Genomic DNA, 20,246 nt, shown 5'->3' on the forward strand with positions numbered 1-20,246 from the left:
TAAGCATTTTTCTAATGTACAAATGAAAGAGAACCATTAGTAAACAATTATTTACTCAAAGTAATGAAGGGCTCTTACCAAAGTAGGACAGAAATGCTTCCTGAAATAATGCTCAAACCTCCAGTTTAAGAGCCAATATTTCTAACTGCTCTGAATTTCTCTTGGTCATCAGAGAAATTATAAGCATACAAAAAGTAGATTCTAAATCTAGTTTGTAAAATTCTGCATCCCATTTTACATCAAACTCTTTCTCTCCATCATCATAACATGATCAACCATTAATTAAAATGAAAGACTTCTACAGAAACTCAGATTTCAATTTTCTAAAGTGGGCATAATTTATTTTAAAAATTAAATAATACAAACTAATAATGCCTGCAAAACAATTCATTTACAGATGTAATGGAATTATCCATCCATACAAACAGAAATATTTTCTGTGATATTCAGGGAGAGGTCTGAGAATTAAGTACTCTTGTTCATCTTAAAACTGCTAGATGGCACATGGTACTGCTGAGAAGGCCTGATTCCAATCTCATATGGCAGTATTCTATTGACCTAAATGAAATGACTCATCATTTAACTCTTCAGTTAGTAATCATCAATCTTTGATAATCTATTCATTAATCGATGGATATCTGGAACCCATCTTTTCTTTTTCCTCTTCATCTTCCTTTAATCTTGCTCATCACATTCTTCCCACTGACCAAAAATTATACATTGTTTTTATATTTAAAAAATATATTTAATTTTTTATTGATGAAGCACTGTAACTGTTACTTGAAATGAACACTTTTATACTCTAAGAATTATGATCTAAAAATAAGCTGTGCAATTTTCCTAAAGGATTATGACCAGGCTAGAGAGGAATAAATATCCTACACAATTCTACATAAAAGGAACATCATTCTCTATCCAATGACACAAAAAATATTATAATAAACTCAATCAGGGTGTCTTTATTTTCATACTCCAAAATATTGTCATATTCCAAAATAGTACTACTGATCCCTTCCCCCACCATTCTCTGAAAACTTCAGATCAGCCTGCAGGATATCAAGTCTCACAGATTCCTGAAAACAAACAAATCCCATGTCACATATTCCTTCTTTTTCTAAGCAGGAGGAGAGCTGGAGTTGTTAGTAGGAAATGATGTCTTGAAACAAATGAGGTAGTCAGGGACAAGAAGAGTTTACATTTCCTAAGAACGGAACCGAAATGAATATAAGAAAAGAAAACCATCTTGATTCTTTGATTCTCTTAACACGGTATGTAACTGCAAGTCAGCTACAATTTGGAGGGAAGTTTGCAAAGGGTGAACAAATTTTCCCACATCCCTGATACATGCTGTGCTTTTGTCTAGTCTCTCTGATCTCAGCCAAACCACAAAGGGTAACATGCACATCTGGAAAAGCAATGAACATCCTCAAAAATACTGCATACTTGAACAATTCAGTAGACAGAGATTTTGTGTGTGAGAATTCTCTCTATGAAAAATTGACCCAGATTGATGATGCTGTTATCTCTTGTTTCAAAACTACTTACATTTCTTTCCAATTATATTGACTGGAACTTTTCCTGTTTGCCTCTCTGTGCCAAGCCATAGTTTTTTTCTTATTTTCTTTGTCCAAGTTTTTCTTCAGTGTCTGAAATTTCCCTGAGCCACCACTTTTTAAAATTACCACTTGCAATTTCAATGCCTATTCCATTTAATTATTTTAACTATTCTGTTTTTCTCCAGTTTACTCAAGATCTGTTGGATCACTCAGCAGCCATCTTCTCTGTAACCTTAATGACGTATTTCCCTTTTCTGATAAAGGTAAACAAAATTTTCTACAAAATTTGTCAACAGAAATATTTATTCCTGCAGGACATTACACTCCTCAGTCAAAATGATGCAGGTGAAAACCTCTTTGTTTGTCCTACAAATATGGCAAATACCATGACAATGTCTAATCTAAACCTGTGTCAAAAGATAAACTGCCTTTTTAAAGCCCACGTTTGAAAATTATTAAATTCCAGAACTTTTCTCTACCTTTGCAGGTCCATTCCTTCTCCATACCTCTAAGATCTCTTGTGCAGGTACATCCCAAAAATTTGTCTAGATGCTGAGCTGAAATACAATTTGGTTAGATATTTGTTTTTCTGTATTATTTTTCTGCTAGATGAATTTCCCTGTCTGCTTCATCACTGTTGCTGCGCACACAGAACGTGTGGCCAGAGACAGAGTGACTGAGGACAGGACAGGAGGTTCAGTGAAGTCAGCTGAAGTGAAATCAGTGAATTCCCCTGCCTCTGGTGAGCTAGGTCTGCAGCTTCCAAAGCCCTTCTTCCTACCTCAGTAATCTGACAGCAGTGAGAACCCAAAAGTCCTTCTATGTAAAATATTAGTTTTAAAAATATATGTGAAGGGGACACGCTGCTGAAAGCTTATCCAAAATGGCCACTGCAATGTGAAAACACTCCTATTTTTACAGAGACACTTGCCCCTCAGCAAGTCTATAAAATAGCAAGTCCTCTAATAAACTTGGTTCAGAGAACACCACAGCTATCAGCACCAGAGAGGCTGACCATGACATGACCACCAGCAGCCTCGGAAACAGGAATGGGCAATACCTAAATGGTTTCCTCACAGCTGCAGTTTTCTCTCTAAGTACCTGACCCCTACCTGATTTATCAGAGCTTCCTGCATTTATAGTAAGGGACTGGTTCTACAACAAGGGTGATATGAAGAAATACATGACAGTGTTGTTAAAACTGTTATAAGTAATACTGAAAGTGCGGCTGCTTTGTCACCTTTGTGGAACTGCTGTGGTTGGCTGTCCATTAACAGTAATTCCTACAATGTTACATAGCTGTATTTAACTCCATAACCTAGGAGTACCACATATGAAAACAAAATTGCCTGTGTGGAAGGAGGCATTGCTACAAACCCAAGTATGACAACTTTGAAAGACCAGAAGATTGCAACTGTTCCCATCTGAACAGCTTCCCTCTCCTGGCTGACAGATGGATCATGTGCCAGGATTATAACTGCAATATAAAAAGGCATCCTTAGACGCAAAAAATTTACATTTGGCTGACCACATTTCACAGACAACTTCATAATCCATAGCATTACAAAAAACTGTGGCATTTCTCTGGAAATGTTTTGCTGCAGTCTTTAATCACAGTTTTTGACGAGATAAAATTATGGGAGGAATTAACATAGTTCTGCTGTTTTCTGCAGACTGCAGTGTTTGATCACAAAGACATTAACAGCAATAACAAGTTGTTGGTTTCTTAAGGACTTGACTGGGAATGAGCCAAAAGCAACAAGCTCTGGCAAATTCCCAAGCCCTGGTTAATTCTTTAGTGAAGTAGCAGCATTACAGTAGCAAACTTTTAACTTTTTTGTGGCCTTTCTTTACAAATAACTTCCAATTCAAATAGAACAGAATTTACAATTAATTTCTCGTTTACACTTCTAGAGACAAAAGAAGCATGGGTTTTGCTCCTCTGTAAGTTTCTGTTCAAAACTTTCAAAAACCCCAGGATTCTAATGCTCTTGCCCAAGTTGACTCCTGCCACATGAGATGTGATATTTCATGGTTCAAAACTTACATCCTATGACATTCCTGTCCTAACTGCTATGGTCTGGCACCCCTTTTTATTTACTCTGGACTAATTCTGAATGATTACACAGAGCTACTTGAATTGTGGGAAACAAAGATTCCAGCCCAGACTTTTCTAAAATGCTTTTGTTTTCCTCCAGAATGTTTGTATTATCCAGGTTAATGTGAGGCATTTTACTTGGGAAAGAAAAGAACCTTAATCACTGCACCACGGAAAATAACACAGCTATACAGAGGCCACTTTTCACATACAGATTTGACCTTGACATCACTGGAGAAATTCCTATTGAGTAGGTCAAAGAAGGATCAAGGCTTAAAGTAGTCTTTCCTCCATCAGTCATGCTAACAACCCCCCAGACTGCTGCTGATCTACCAGCACAGGACACTGTTACAGGTGGTACAATGTGTGCACAATGGCCCCTTTGAAAATCTTTCCCATTGTGCAACTAGTTTAGTATTTGTAAACATACTGCCAAAGTTAAAGGTAATGTTAATAATTCACAGAAATGGATGAAATGTTACATGTGGACAAGCATTCCAACAAAAACTATTCTTAAAATCACAACAGATCCTGCACTTCAGATCTTTAAACCACAGATTGCACACATTTTAATTTCTCATAGAGGAAACATTTTCTCTATTTTGATGTAGTCAGGATTTCCTTTGCCATCTTTCGAGATTTTATAGGCAACATAGTTGGACAAGATGTCATGTCAGGTTGGTCTTACTTTTATAGCCCATTCTGCAGGAGGTGAATTTTAATGTAGTTTTGCAGTCAGATTGTAACATTTAAAGGGAATTTGAACAAATCATAATAAAAGAACATTGCTGCTGTTGAAACTTTTTTATTCCTGTGAAGTAGCACTTGCTGTCCTCCCCCTGTAGCCAGTCAAAAAGCTCTAATTCTAAAAAAATTCTTACAGAAAAAGAACCCTTCCCATTCGCATGCAGTAAATATAGAGGAAAAAAATACAGTAAAAGACTACATGGAACAATTACTTGTGCATCCCGAAGATGCACAAGCTTCTCTGTGATACAACAAAATTACTATTTAGAAGCTGTTGCTCTCACTTTAAGAGATCATCCAACATCCCAAAGGCACAACTGGATCTCTTCCTATCAAAACTCTCGTCCAAAGTGCATGCACTGGGTGTGTCACCTTGAACACACCACAACAGAACCTAGTTCCAAGACCACCTCTAGGACTTCTTCCATGATAGGTATTGTTTCTGTTGGGATTTTTGCCACCATTGTGCTTCACTATTCCTGTTGTACCAAGGATGGAAAAAGTGCTCGTTAAATTGAAGAGATCAGTCAAAACAATGACAAAATAACACTACTGCACTTAGAAACACAGCATGGTTCTGATCTCACTGATAGGCCAAGTCAAGTTTAATTCCATTCCAAGAGCAGCACTATTAAATGAGATTACATGTGTCAGAACTAAAGATGGTATCTGTGAAACCAGAATCATAGTTTTTGCATCTCATTTACATTAAAATGGCAAGCTCACTGCTCACTATATTACTTCACAGATGGTCGGTGTTTCCAAAATGCTTCTCATCTTTTTTTTCATGTATTTCACAAAGATTCTTTACTAAAAATTATTAAAAATATTGAACCACTCTTCCCAAAAGGGAAAAAAAAGAAAATAGACTTCTACATGTTTTGGATGGTTCAGATATATTTTAAAACACCCAGCTGGGAAAAACATAAATTATATTAAGTTTCAAGATTAAATAAAAATGGGAATCTGTCCAGGAAAATGACGTTCTGGGTAAAGTAAATAGGTGTATTTATAGAATTCAGAGTTCTGAGCTATTTCCCAGTTTTACAGGCTGGATATGAGATTGTTTAATGTAGGATTTCAAAACAAGATAATCCTAGAAGATATAGTTAAGAAAAGTACAAGTTCTTTGCTACTACTACAAATATTAAAAATATTATTAAAAATATAGAGCTGGTACTATTTTCCTTCCTTTTACGTAAGTGCAGTAAAGGGAATGGTATTTACAAAATACTCTTTCAAGTATTTAATTTGTAAGAGTGAGCAATATGTTTATAACACCTGTTATCCTGACAGGTCTAAAAGCACTTAATTCTAGAAAAACGGAAAAGTACCTGCAAGATATCGCAAGAACACTCACACAATGTTTCATAACATGCCACTATTTCCTTTTAGCCAACTTTTTCCCAGACAAACTAAAGAATTTGGCATCCACTCAGTTTAAACTCCTGACCTCCAAGCAGGTCTTTCCGCTGTGAGGAACTGAAGGAGCAAGAAGTATAGTGTCCTGACCCTAAAAATCTTGTAAATATTAACCTCCAGACCCATGAAGAATCATTTCTTCAGCATCAGGGTTTTTTTAAAAAAAAAAAAAAAAAAAAAAAAAAAAAAAAAAACAACACCAAGCATAAAATACTGCTTAGAACGTTGGAAGAGTATGAAATAAGGACTTAGAAACATGAACAAGAAATGTTCCAACTTAACACCACTTTCTGGACAAAAACGCATTAACATTGAGGGTGTATGAATTTAAAAAAAAAAAAAAAATCTATTGTCCTTTCACCACCAATGGTTTTCCAAAGCCTCTTTCTGACATCTATCTATAAGTGACCTGTATTTTTTTCAAAATTGTCATAAGATTTGTTGACCAGAACACTCTGTCTTCAGCACTGGGTAAACTCTCATGGTACTAAGGAGGCAGTAAACCTCAATTTTCATGTTTTTTCACAGATCGCTGAAATTAATTACAACTGAGTTGTACACAACCCAAAATAAGAATGGACATGCAATCTAAAACTCTAGTGGATAGTCTATTTTTTTCATAAGTGTTTGTTGTGAGGGGAAAATTAAAACAATTAACACAGTATGTCTGCAATATTACCAAGCATGAAAGAATCAGCAATTTAGGTAAACTGTAAAGTAAGCATTCTTTATAAAAAATTAGTTGTGGACTGGGAAAGGGAAATACTGATCAAGCTCAGAGCAGTTCAACAAAGCAGGACAGGAACCACACAGGACTGACCAACACCACTGCAATACACAGGTATACATGTCTACGTGGCAAAATCCATAACCAACTTGTTTACCACGTGGACTTCTTCTACAGCTCCTTGGAGAAGTACATAGGAAAGGAATAGCAAAGCCAGAACTTTGATGGGAGAAATCCCAAAGGCATTAATAGGATAAAATAAAATTTAAGTCCTAAACACATGAACCTACACTTAGATATTTAAAAGGAGTTTGGCACCAAGATTCTCTTGCAAATCAGCCCTAGATGAGAAATACCAAAAATAACTGGAAGGCTTTTCACTCACTTCAGCTTCACATGATTATTGAAGTGACACACCTCACATTTTTTACAGTTATTTGACTCATTATGTCCTGTTTAGTTTGCATGTTTATTGCCCAGGCCACACTGCGGTTAAGCAGAAATAATAAGCATGCACACATACACATACACATCAGCACTTATATGCTTATGCAGCTACACATACAAATACAGTTTCTCCAAAAATTTTATATTCTAAGCTGATGATTATCCATCTTCTCTGCTAGCAGAAGTGACGCTGTTAACATTGCAGACCAATTGGTTTAGACTATGGTACTATTTTACAAGCTTTTTAAAGGGCTGCCCTATATACTGAACTACAGTCAGCTGCAAACTTAAGAAACACTTTCCAGAACAATTATGAAGAAAAAAAACATGTCTCATAAAGAGCCTTAAGCATCTGATGAGCCTTCTTTGGTTTAGTGAAAGCAGGAAAGATGGACTCAGGTCCACTCAGAGCAACATTAGTTCCAGCCAAGGCATTTCCCTGCCTTTCCCTGAGCCTGTATGACACAACCTACCAGTCACATCCATGAGCCCACAGAACCTGTTCCTTTTCCTCCAGGCTACCAGTTCTTTCAATACTGAGGTTAAAGTAGAACTATTCTGTATTTTATTTTATCCCATTCACCAATAAACAACTACAGGCTTGATTTACAGCAGTTTTCAAATCCAGCTCTGAAGACAGAATTATTCCTTTCTAACAAGTCTTCCCATGGAACTGACGCCTATACTATTTGTGTGCACAAGCATTAACTGACTTTCAAACAATCTTGTGAGGCCAATTATACCATTTCCACTTTAAACAGGCACGAACAACATGGACGAAAAGGTTCCATTACTTTTGGGTGCCCAGTATGGGACAGGTGGTCCTGTTTTTTTCGAGGTACTGAGCACTTTTTATACTCAAAAACAGTTTTCATGGACTTTACAGGCCACCAGCATCAGACCTACAAATTCCAGCTAAATTCCAACGTTTCTTAAGAGCTTACTGTTGCAATTTATAACAACAGTCTTTCCTTAGAGCTTTTGTACATATTTTCCCATGTTTCTGAAAAGGCAAACTATACTATCTTATGAACTCTTACTACATCTAAACATTGTGCTAACCAACAGGAATAGGTCAAAATCTTGATTTTTTACATTTGTCAACAAATATAAATTGTGTTTTGATATATTAGTAAAAAGAAAAAAACCATCACTGGCAGGGAGACATTCTGAACACAGTATACAAAAACAATAAATCAAGCTATTTGCTTTCAAGAGCATAAAAATGGACAGTTTTTGCAATGTCAGAAATTCCAAGGAAACAATGTGTTTTAAAAATATCCAAGTCTGTCCACTATAAAAAAATATAAAATATATTCTTAAAGGTGTTCCATATTTATTTAATATTGTTTATTTATATTATTTACTGTTTTGGAATATAACTACAAATATAATTAATCAGAATATAACATCCTGTCAATGAGTTCCTAATGCTAGCAAAAGTCAGTGGAGGACATTTTTTAAATGCATAAATTCATAAAAGCATCTCCCTCTCCTGACTTAAGTAGCCAACCTGCACAACACTGATATACCTAACTGCTAGGAATGCATCTGAAAATGAACCCAATACACATGTATTCTTAAATCACCTACATTTTACTGTGAAAGTCACACTGAGTCACTAAAGTCTATGCTAATCTTGACCAATAGGATGCAGGAATTTCTGTGTCTGTTTAGTTTTCTAAAGGCAAACGACAGCCCTGCAGTTTATCTTACTCCCCCAGATTGTAGAGTTTTCTACCACTTCAGTTGAACTCAATTTAAAACTGAGTAGAGAAGCTTTTCACTTTATTTTTCCACATTTCAGCAGGATAATTTCTTGACCCTCAGTGTTTCACTATTTTAACCACCTTAACTTACAGAAAAAGAAAATCTTGGAAGAGTCAACCAGCCTGGAGCCTTGGTAGGTTGTAATCTGTGAAACTTGGGGGAGAACAAAAATTTCCTTCCTCGTAGGACAATCAATTGTCTTTTTTCTCTTCCTTTGTGTGTGCTTCAAGACCCCTGGGTCCATGTAAAGTTTGTGTCACCCAGCAGCTTCTCCAGACCTGGAGTCTTGGCATGTGTAGACACCATATACCAGCCTAGTCTTCAAAAGGAGGACAAAACAGGGCAAAGGTAGGATGATGCCTCAACTCTTCCTTAAGCACTGAGCACCCAGGAAATGAGACTATTATTCAGTTTACATATCCCATGCTGAGGTGCAGCCAGCAAAGGGTACATGGCTCTTGCAGCACAAAATGCCCATTTTTCCACTGTGCAAGTTTGAACGCTTCTCTAGAATCAAATACAAAGTGGTTCACATCTAGGTAGTTTCTTTTTGCAAACACAGAGTTTTCACCTTCTAGTTTTTCCATACTCATCAGCATATACATGTTATTGTTGGGATTTGTACCATAAAAAGAGAAGATGAAGACTACAGCTGACAGGTTGTGCCATTTCATTTCCCAAATCCAGACATTTCATGTACCTGTGTGGGAATATTAATTTACTCTACAGGCTTGTGATGAAGCATTTTAATGCATTTCTTAATAAGACATTTGAGTTCCCATTCATTTTCTTGGCAATATGTTTGAAAGTGTCACAGTTTGAGCATCTAACCTGGCCTCAATTCAAATTTAGGAGCCCGTGGGAAAATCCTGTATTCATTTAATCAGACACAGGGGGATACTGTTGGGAAACACAGGATAGATGACTGTGTACATATTCCCTGCTGACACCAATACTCTAGCTCCCACATATTGACCTGGGGCTGTTTCAAAGAGGCCATCCCTGCTAATGCTTGGTACACAATTAAACCTTTAGACCCGCTGAATGGAGTCCTCAGAATTTCCCATATACGGCTGCTCAGCTCAGCCACGTGTGATACCTGTTGCAGTAGAGCTCAGATTTTATCATGATAGAGGCCCCTTTTAAAAATGTATTACCACATACCATAAAAATATGCCCAACACAAAAATACACTAGTGAAGACAACTTCTTAAGCCTTGGAAACTTTTATTGATTTTTAAAATCTGAGTAAACTCTCTGTGTTGTTTTGGACAGGTACACAGACAGTAATTCCACAAACACTAATTAGGATCAAGTTCACACGCTACTCTTATCACCCAGCAGTACAAATTTGGCCTTAAACAGACATGAGCACAGAATTGCACGTATGTGGGAATGGTCAGGCCTGACAACTTCCAGTTTATGTTATCTAGCATTTATGTTGGCTGCAGAGGACTTGAAGATATCTAATGCCAAAGGAATCTTGAGAACCACCCTTTCAAGCCATTGCAATTGTGGCCACACAGTCTGAAATAGCCCTCTGGATGTAACAGTGACAAAATAAGGGACTTGAAAGAGATTTTCTCTTAAGCAGGGAAGGAACAAATTAGAATTGTCTTCTCAGCAAAAATGTGGCTAACAGCTCTAAGGAAAAGTTTATTTACTAATAACTCTTTGCAGAGCTAGTGGAGTGCTGATCAAAGAAGTCTGTTTCCACGTATGCTGTGTCCTAAGTCTCCCCTTCTAAGGACTGAAGGAGTGAATAACAATGAGCAATGTATGGGCACCTTACAACTGCCAGTAAGCACAACCAATTACTATGCTGAATCACCTTTACTTCCCACTAAGAAAAATCTGCTACTGCAGAGTTCAGCAACAGCAAGACTTTCCCCTTGCTCCCTCTTGCTCATCCAGCTTTGCTAAATCCCTCTAATGCTTCTAGGGCTTCATCACCAAAAAACTGTCTACAAGTTCAAATTCTCAATTCTATGAGTGGTAGCCAGAGAAAAACAAAGGAGAAAAAAATTTTTGAGACTTTCTTGTTGAGAAATTGAGCAAAGGCTCCACAAATCAAGATTAAATTTCACTGCTTATATGCCAGCTTTCTTCATGTTATTTTGAATTCAGCCTACTTGGGATCCAGAAAGTTGGTTCAAAAAAAAGGGGCTTTGAATCATTCTGTGTTTCAATCCTTTTGTTTTTAGTTCTTTAGCAAAACCAAGCCATATATCAAAGTACATAATGCAGTTTTTCCCCTGAGCTTCATTGCAAAGGCTGTATGTGTAAGAAAAGTAGGTTGTTTAGTTATGCTTTGTTTTTAAAGCGGATGAAAAAAACCATGGAGTCTAACTTTCCCAAGAATTCCCCCCTTGGGAATTTAAAAACAAAATCATAGAATCATAGAATCATAGAATCATAGAATAGATTGGGTTGGAAAAGACCTCCAAGATCATCAAGTCCAACCCCTGATCCAACTCTAATTACTATATCATGGCACTAAGGGCCATGTCCAATCTCTTTTTAAAAACTTCCAGGGATGGTGAATCCACCACCTCTCTGGGCAGTCCGTTCCAATGCCTGATCACCCTCTCTGTAAAGAATTTCTTCAGTACATATCTTTTTCCGACAGATCGTGGTTTCCTACGAATGTGGAAAAATTAATGAAAAAACAGAAAAGAGACTTGAAATCATCATTCTGACTCAGATATCTAACTGATATCAATGATACTGATAACTAACTCATGGCAATGAAAACACTACTCCTAAGAGCATCAAACTCAACTGACTGGATTCCCAAATTCTATATCTAAGAACTTCATCCAATGTCACTTTTGACTGAAGAAGTTACAGAAGTGTTTTCATGCTTCAGATGGAGCATACCCTTTCAATTCAGTATTTAACTTTTTTGAATGTACTTTTTTTGAAGAATGACCTGTTTTCATTACTCCAGTTTATTCAATTCTATGTTTTCTTTTACCTTCTATCAATATTAAGTACAAATTCACCCACTGGCATCTAAGAATCACTCAGTGATCACAACCCACCACTCTGCTGATTCACATCTTCTGCACTGACTTCAGAGAGAACAAAATAGCAGTATGTGATCAGATCAAAAAAAGCTCAGATAAGAAATTTTGTACTGAACTACCCAGAGGCCTTTCTGCTTCACAGAAATTATGAAGTTGTATTGCAAATTCAACCACACTAATAGTGCAAAGTTCCTCTCAATTTTTTAAACAGCCAAAGACTGTTGACTTCAACAATTACTTCTGCAGTCATCAGTGATTCAACTGATTCAACTCAGCATGCCACAACACTGGTCTGTATCTTCCCGTTGTTTTCTAAAAGATTGACAATTCTAACAAAGCATTTGCAAGGAGTTTGTATTTACCTATAAAAGATTAAACATCTAAACTCTTCCACAACACCTCTGTAAGTGCACCACAGGAACTAAAACTATCTAAAAATTTAGTGGCTATCAGCTGACCCTGTAATATTCCCTAAATCGGCACCAACTATAATCTGTCACAGTGAAATATCTAGGGGTAAGTTTACTCGTTTCGGAACTCAAGGATACATTACTTTTTAAAGTATATCCTGCTGAATAAATACCCTGTTGTGAACACCTTTCGGATAAGGAGCTATGGCAGCTGTTGCATTAGGTCAGCTCCTTCTTGCAGCTCAGGTTCCATTCGTCTATTTGGGTGGTGTTGTGCTACAGTTTCCCATCTTCTCTGTGAGCTAATAGCAGAGCCTACCTGCTGGGCTGCTACAAGACACGAGTGTTTCTCAGATAAAGAGCAGAAACAGGACGTAACAGCTTCCTGAATTTTCACAGCTGACCTTGGAAAAGTATTTTGTATCTTTCTAGTAAATTTCTCCAAAACGTTAAATGAGTAACACTCCTCATGGGCTTTAGTTATCCTCAGTATTCTTTTAGCTCTTTGCAAAATCTTAAGAGATAGGATGCATCAGGAATTATGGCTGGGTTCTGACAGCCTGGTAGGATCTCACACTAGAAGATGAAACTTTGTACCTTCTCTGATGGATTGGTCTTAAATACAAATTCTCAGCAGTGGGTAATCTGGAAATAAAGTAACTTATAGACAACTTGGTAAGGGATGCCATGCCAAGAAAGAGAGAACATTTATTATTATATTTTATACACACTATAATTTTCATGGAAAATTATGCATGTGTCACTATTTTATTATCCCATAACTTACACAGGCCATTAAAAAAAATCAAATTATAAGAATTCCAAATAGATCATGTGTGTTTAGATGTTTTAAATGTGTGTTTAGATAAGGTATGTAAGAAAAATAAATACCTCACAGCACAAAACTGTGTGGTATTCACTGAACACTAACCTATGTTATCCACAGAACTGCATTTGCAAACAGTAATTTATAGACTGTCAGTGATCACTAGAACAGTGAACATCTGCTGAATCACAACTGTGGACTCACCTTTGCTGATTTTAAGACTCAGCTAGACAAAAGTCATGGCTGAGATCCAATCCAGTGCCAGTAACCGTGCAGGCTGGAACAGAAACTGGACTAGATGACCTCCAGAGATGCCTTCCAAAGAGCATTTCTATAATTCTATGATTACATGGTAGTGTGTAAGATTACCACATTCCTAACAAATGGTTTTATGAAAAAAATGTGTCATGGTAATACAAATCTCAGAGTCAAAAGTTGTCCTTTACCTCTGAAAATTGTATTAAGACAACAGCAACATATTACGACATCGACATCAACATTGACATATTAAAATTGGCCCAAAATAAATGGGAAAGAGGGATATAGAAGGCGACACCCAGTTGAACGAAGACCACTTTCTCCAAGTTGGATAATCAACTTTTCCCTTAAAGATACAATATCAAGAGATCATATTAAACCCTTTCTTCTGACTACACAGTTACCTAAAGCCTTGTGAAGTAAGCTTACAACTCTGTTAGGCCTTTTTAAAAATATCTGTAGTTTTGCCCAATTCAATACTACCATATTTATGGTAAGTAGAATTTTGTTTGCATTACTTATTTCAGACTTTTTGTGCAATCTCACAATTCATCAAAGGTTTAAAATCAAGGCAGTCAGCTCCCTAGAAAAACATTATACTGCCAGAAAAGCAAGGGTTGGGCACAAGAAATCAGGTTCAAGAGATGAAAGCCAAAACCCATAACTTATACTTACATTCTTATACATATTTCCCTATATAATCAGTGACTTTTTTTTTAATTTCAAGCGAGGACATTATCAAGACATCTCACACATCTTTAGACAGTGTTTTATTAGCTGAACGCTGTATTTCAGCTCCCTCGGGGACGCGAAGGGATGCAACTGTTGCGCTGTTCACCTGGTGGCCTGATGCACGGACGGGCACGTCCGTGGTTTCAGGGCGCTTTGCCCGCACATTATTTCTGCCACTCAGTCCGTACAACCGAGGGAACCGCAGGGATCAACGCCATCCCCGCCGCGGCTCCTGGGGACCGGGAAAGGTGGGACCAGGCGGGGCTCGGCGGCGCTGGGAGAGGCCGCGAGGGGACGAGGCGCGGCGGGAGCCGCTCCGGTCCTGTCATCGGGACAACCGGCCCGCTGCCCTGCCCGGACCCGCGGACACACACACAGACAGACAGACACACACACACACACACACAGACACACACACACACATAGACACACAGACACACTTACTTGATGTCCTCCCAGACGGCGGGGCCGTAGTTGCGGATGACGAGCAGCTCCAGGGCGTGATTGACGAAGCCGTACTGCGGGCAGGGTGAGGTGGTGGCACGGTCAGGCACCGGGCGGCAGGGGAGCCCCTTCCCGCGCCCCGCAGCATCCCACCCCACCCTTCCCACCACTCCGGTGGGAAGCGACCCCACCACGGGAAACATCACCCCCACCTCCTCCCCCCGAAACAAAGGGATGGGGCCCGGCTTCCCGCTTCCCAAGTGGATTCAGCCTCTTCCCTCCCACCATGGGCCCAGGCCCGGGTAGGGCGGACGCCCCCCGGCAGCCCCGTTATGCCGGGCCGGGAGCGCGGCCGGGCGGAGCTCACCATGGTGCCGGTGCCGCTGCCGGTGCCAGTGGCGCTGCCGCCGCCGCCGCCGCGCAGCCAAGACCCGGCCCCGTCGCCTCGCCGCCGCCCCCGGCTCCGCCGTCCCGAGTGGCACCGCCGGCAGCCAATGGCGAGCGCGGCCGCCGTTGTAGGAGCCAATGACGGGCGTGGCCGCCGCGCTCTCTCCCAATCAGAGGTGGGGGCGGGACTGCGGGAGGCGGTGGAGGCGGGCGGGGGCTGAGGGCCGGCGCCGACCGGAGTGGAGGCTTCGTCTGTGCCCGCTCCTCCAGCGGGGCCGGGGCCTCATCCCCGTACTCCCGGTGCCTGGCACCTTCCTGGTGGTTGGGCTGGTACCCAAGGTGTGCTCGCTCTGGTGTCACTGCTCTTTGCAGTGGCTGCCTTCGCAGGAACGGAAACGCTTCCTCCGTTGTTTCGTGTACCAATGCAACCACTGAGCTTTTAGGAAGATAAATGCCTCCTAAAAGTGGAGAATCCCATGGACAATATGATCGCCGATATTTCTGCCCTGCGCAGAAATTTCGTTTTTCAGAAGCTGGTGAAGTTAAAAGCATAATAATGAGTGATCTCTGTAATGGGGGTTTTCTTAAGTATTACTGAGTCCCTGTCAGTAGCCACTGTGAATAAACACTGCATTGTATCAGTAACCTGCTGCAGATGGATTCCTAAAGGGTTCTCTAAGTAAGGGTATGATCCTTGCAACAGGCTTTTTTGAGTAGAGGATTACTGACAATATGCCAAGGACAGTTCGGAAATAACATACTGTCATCTTATGTTATCCTATATATGGAACAAAAAAAGATAGTACAGCACCTGAAAAACCCATATAGTTTAAAGCCCTTTGTACCATCAAAAGACCTGGCCTCAGTGTATGAAATAAAAATTCTAAGGAGACTAGTGAATTTTATTTTTCTTGGCTTGCTTAAAAAGAATCAAAATATATTAGAGAGATAGTTTATCTAGGAGGATTATAGGATGAGTACCTGGTGGGCTACTACTGTAGCAACTCTTGGGCAGAGACCTTGCTACATGAAGGCACTAGGCCACAGACACCAACAAATCCAAATGGATTCTAGGTGTAAGGAAAATTACAGAAGTTCAGACCTTAGTAAGATAAAGTACATTTAAATTTTGAACTGTTCGCATACTTCTTAAAAAAAAAAAAAAAAAAAAAAAGTACGTATGTTGGAAATTCCATGTAAGTAAGTTAAAAAATGACACCATGTAAAATCTTTTAAAAATTCATCTATTGCCTGGTAAACTTTTAAATCTGTGTTAATATCTGTTAAAAATTCTTGTAAGTGAGATACACATTAGAAATTTGTCAAAGTCATCTCAGTAGACATTGCAAGAACAGCAGAAGGAAACCCTGCTGTTAGGTCATGCAGGCACAATAAGGAATTCTATTTAGTTTAATACATTCCAAATCTAGTGGGAAAACCAATTTAAGATTTTTTAAAAGAATTATCAAGAGCAAAAGCTTCTGTATAATCAGTTAAAAAATCATAAAAGTAATATGCTTATTTTGAAAGGAGGAAAGGAAATATTTAGATAAATTAACCAAACTACTGTTTAAATATACCTATGTAGAAAACAAAACAAAAACTGAATAGATGCAAATCTCTAAAAACCACTTCAATTTCCAAGAAACTAGCAACAGAGATAATGTCATAAATCATGGTACTGAAACCAGACCAAAGGCTATGTTTTCCTATAGCTTAGTTAAGATTTAACTAAGAATTAACTAAGATTTGAGTACATCAAGTCACTATCTACTTTTTCTACTTGGTAGAAAGTAAATTTTGGGAAAATAGGAAAACATGTCCTACAATACAAAGTTGGAATTCTCTATTGAGAATTGGTGTAAAAACCATCCCCATTCTTCACAGGTTTCAAGGGAATCCATTTGCTCTATCTGTTTATGGGGTGAGCCCTCATGCTTATAACATATTAGAGAGATTAAATGAAATTCTTTTTAGATATGGTTTTCAAAAAGTAGATTATCCTGGCAATTGTGTGTACCAGATTGATATTTTTTCAAAAGTGCCGCAAAGGTCAAAATTGCCTTACACAAGTATGAAATTGCCTTTCTTCTTCAGAGTTGGTTCAGGTTTGGTAGGTTGCATTTGCAGGCTGTGCTTGTGATTAACCCATTGTAATACAAACAGAAGCTCTGGTCAAGGTGAGATTTGTAAAATGTGAAGTGACAACAGCATGGGAGGAGTTAAAGTAGACAGTGATTTATTCAGTTTTCTAAAACAGGGATGCCCTTTTAAAAGTTTTGAAGATGCTGAATTAAAGAATTCAACAAAGTGATTTGCTGAGAGGGACAAGCCTCCATTCCCGATCCCTGCTGAATCAAGACTACATGGTGCGTATTAGGCAAGATTTGGTTTCAACTAAAGGAAAGGCTTCAAGTCAGTAAGATAAAGTACATGTCAGATTAAGCTGTTAGTACTGAGCTGTGTTTTCAAGGCCCAACCCTGTCAGCACCAGGACTGTTAGGCCACATGCATTATGCACATCACACAACAATTTGGACTGTATCTGATGCACTTCCATAAAGCCTGCAGCTTATTCCACTATAGCACACAATCATATTCCCATTTGGGGACCCTCATGCGCTAGATACTGCTCATGACCTACTGCCTAGCTGCTTTTTGGTATTCAGGAGTGGGAGAGTAGCTGTGGTACAAGCTACAACTGGGACGTGCATGGGATGGAATGCTGATGAGAAAGGAGTCGTCTAGGCAGCTTTTTTTGTAACAGAAATCCTATCACACAAATTTGCCACTCTGTGTTCCCCTGAACATATTTCTCAGGAAGAGCCTCCTGCACTGGCCATCAGAAAGCCAAAAGTAGCAAGTCAGTGATTACAGCTGAAAAACAACTGCTATACATTTTAAGTGGTGTTTTATTTTAACGTTTCTTCCTGATTTGAGATGCTGACTTGATCTGGCAATTCTTGGTAAGATCCATGAATGCAAGAAGTAACATAGGATCCTCTATGCTGTGTGAAAGGGCAGTTGCTGAGACAAAAACTTTGGGAAACCACTAGCTGGCTAAGAACATCTACATTCAGCTTAATATGGTTTGTGTTAATACACAAGCACTATAAAACAAAGGAAGCATTTTAATAAGTTGCATTTTTTAGGATGGGCTTTGCTTTTACAGTTCATTTTGTTACTGTAATCCATAATAAAAACACTGCCTTATATGGTATTGCTGGATTCCACTTACTGAAGATGGAGTTACTTTGTTGACATTGGATTGAATTATGGGTATTTTCTAATTAAATTTCAAATCATAGTGTTCTGAGACTTGACATTTGGGATTGTCATAATAACCAGATGCAGAAATACACTCTTAAGATCACTTCAGCAAGATTATATTTAACGTACCACTAGACACTGATTTACTATATCATTACATTAATTTTTCAATACTGGTATTGACAAGCTATGAATGAAACAACCCTCAATATGTCCATGCTGTTCTGTAATGCAGTAACATGAACATTTGAGAAACTGAGCACTCTGTTGCATCCTCCTTTAAGAGGAATGTAATCTTAGCCATGCACAGCAAATTAACAATATATCCAAATCTTCCCTAACATTATCTGCAATGTGGAAAGACTCCTGTTCATTTTCACATGCTTGTATTCCAAAGCCCCTGGGAACGCCTTTGTCCTTGAGATTTCTGTGGCAGGTTTTGTTTGGGCTGAAAAATCAGGAGAAAGGAAATGTATCTGTGACTTAATCTACCTCTTTTCATCTCCTTGGGATGTTACTGCATACATTCTCTCAGTTACTTCCCATTACGTGCTGTGTGTGCAGGATATGCATGTAAACATGGTGTTTGTTTGCTGTAGTAGCACAAAAATTTGTTACTTTGTACTGCTCAAAAGATGAGAAACAATTTTAGCACAGATCTTCAAAGGATGCCTTATAATGGGACTGCAAAGCAATGTGCTCATTTACATTTATATTAGGAAACCGCTGCTTCGACTTTGCTTTCAGCATCAAAAAATCCGCTGAAGCAGACGAGACACACAACTTTATAAGGCTGTTTACTTTGTTTCAGATTCTTTCACAGTTTATTATTTCTTTGACTGGCTTCACGTTCCAGCCTAACTGCATATTTAACATTCAGATCCTTCTCTTTGTGCTCAGGAGAGTATGTATCTTTAAACTGCTGCATCTGGATGTAGTGAAGGTTCCAGAACCATTGATTATTTTCCATCTTTTATTTGTGCTTCAGTACCAGAGCAATGCTGAGTAGTATAAGGCAGTGACTTTTACTCTCCCTCTGTGCTCTGCAGAAAAGGGCTACCACTGAACTCGTGCAAGTGGATGGGGAAGTTAAAAAAAAAGCTTATACCTGATTATTTCCTTCCTATGCAGTTGTGAGCAGCCATATCGTCAGGGTGGTTCTAGAGGTCTCTACAGACTTTAGTGGCGCACATCTTGCAGATTTTAGAGGTAGAAAAGAAAGTCCTAGTTCTCATTTCAGAAGTAGCCTCAGTTAAATTTGGTCCCTGCCAAGCTGGCTTATGATAACTGGGGCAGGGCTTTGAAAGCAACTCAGTACCTTGTACACCATATGGCAAATAGCCACAAAAGTTATTGCTTTTGCAGGAAATTAATCTCCCACTGCCTTTGCAGAACAATGAGCAGGCATAAAAAAAATGGTAGCAGCTAGAGTAGCCTGGTAGGTTGTAGAATGGGTGGGGTTTGAAAAAGGGTCTCCTAGCCAAGATTCAAGAGCAATTCCCCTTAATTATGATGGCTTTCAGTTGGAAATACTGAATTTTGCCTCCTGTATTATTTGTTACAGCTGCTTCTGAAAAGATTGTGAAATAAAATTATGGGAGAAATAAACTGGGTTTGGGGGAGGTCTGAATGCTTCTTTCATAAGATTTCCTGGAAGAAAGTAGATTTGTCCCAGAGGCTCAATTATCTGCGCACTTCACTGTTTTGTTAATTTGTGTGAGTTCATTTGCTTTGGTTTTGCACAGTAGTTCAGCGAGAAAGAAAACATCAGCTCCACGCTAATTGTACTTCCTCTGATATCAGCAATGTGAATTTTTTTCCAACATCTCCCTGGAATCTTATCGGGTCATGCCTGAATGAAATAAAATTAGTTGAATTATTTTGCTGTACCTTTCTCTTTAGCTATACCACTGTTAAGATTTAAAGGACCCACTTCTTATTTATTTCAAGGGCCAATTACACCTCTTTGGCAAAGAAATTGCAGTGTAACAAAAATGTATCTTCCATCACATTGTAATTGTGAATAGGAATCAGCCCCACAGAATCTTCATGAACTAATAAAATAAAATTTCAAATATAAAAAACCTGTTTCTGGACATAATACTATGGTACTTGTATTTTAT

The 20,246-nt window shown here is 38.7% G+C and overlaps 1 protein-coding gene across 1 annotated transcript in view; it reads right to left on the reverse strand.

Annotated features, from left to right (window-relative positions):
- GUCY1B1 (guanylate cyclase 1 soluble subunit beta 1) overlaps positions 1-14,916 on the reverse strand; it is a 44,001-nt gene extending 29,085 nt beyond the window's left edge. Inside the window, exons 1-2 of the mRNA XM_050338486.1 lie at positions 14,834-14,916; positions 14,467-14,540 (exon numbers count right to left, since the gene is read on the reverse strand). Of these exons, the coding sequence (XP_050194443.1) occupies positions 14,467-14,540; positions 14,834-14,836 (77 nt within the window). The 5' untranslated portion in view covers positions 14,837-14,916. The remainder of the gene's footprint in view (positions 1-14,466; positions 14,541-14,833) is intronic.
- Between the last annotated feature and the right edge of the window lie 5,330 nt (positions 14,917-20,246).

The sequence above is a fragment of the Myiozetetes cayanensis genome, unplaced genomic scaffold, assembly GCF_022539395.1.
Source record: "Myiozetetes cayanensis isolate MyiCay16 unplaced genomic scaffold, myiCay2020 scf7, whole genome shotgun sequence".
In the NCBI taxonomy this organism is placed as follows: domain Eukaryota; kingdom Metazoa; phylum Chordata; class Aves; order Passeriformes; family Tyrannidae; genus Myiozetetes; species Myiozetetes cayanensis.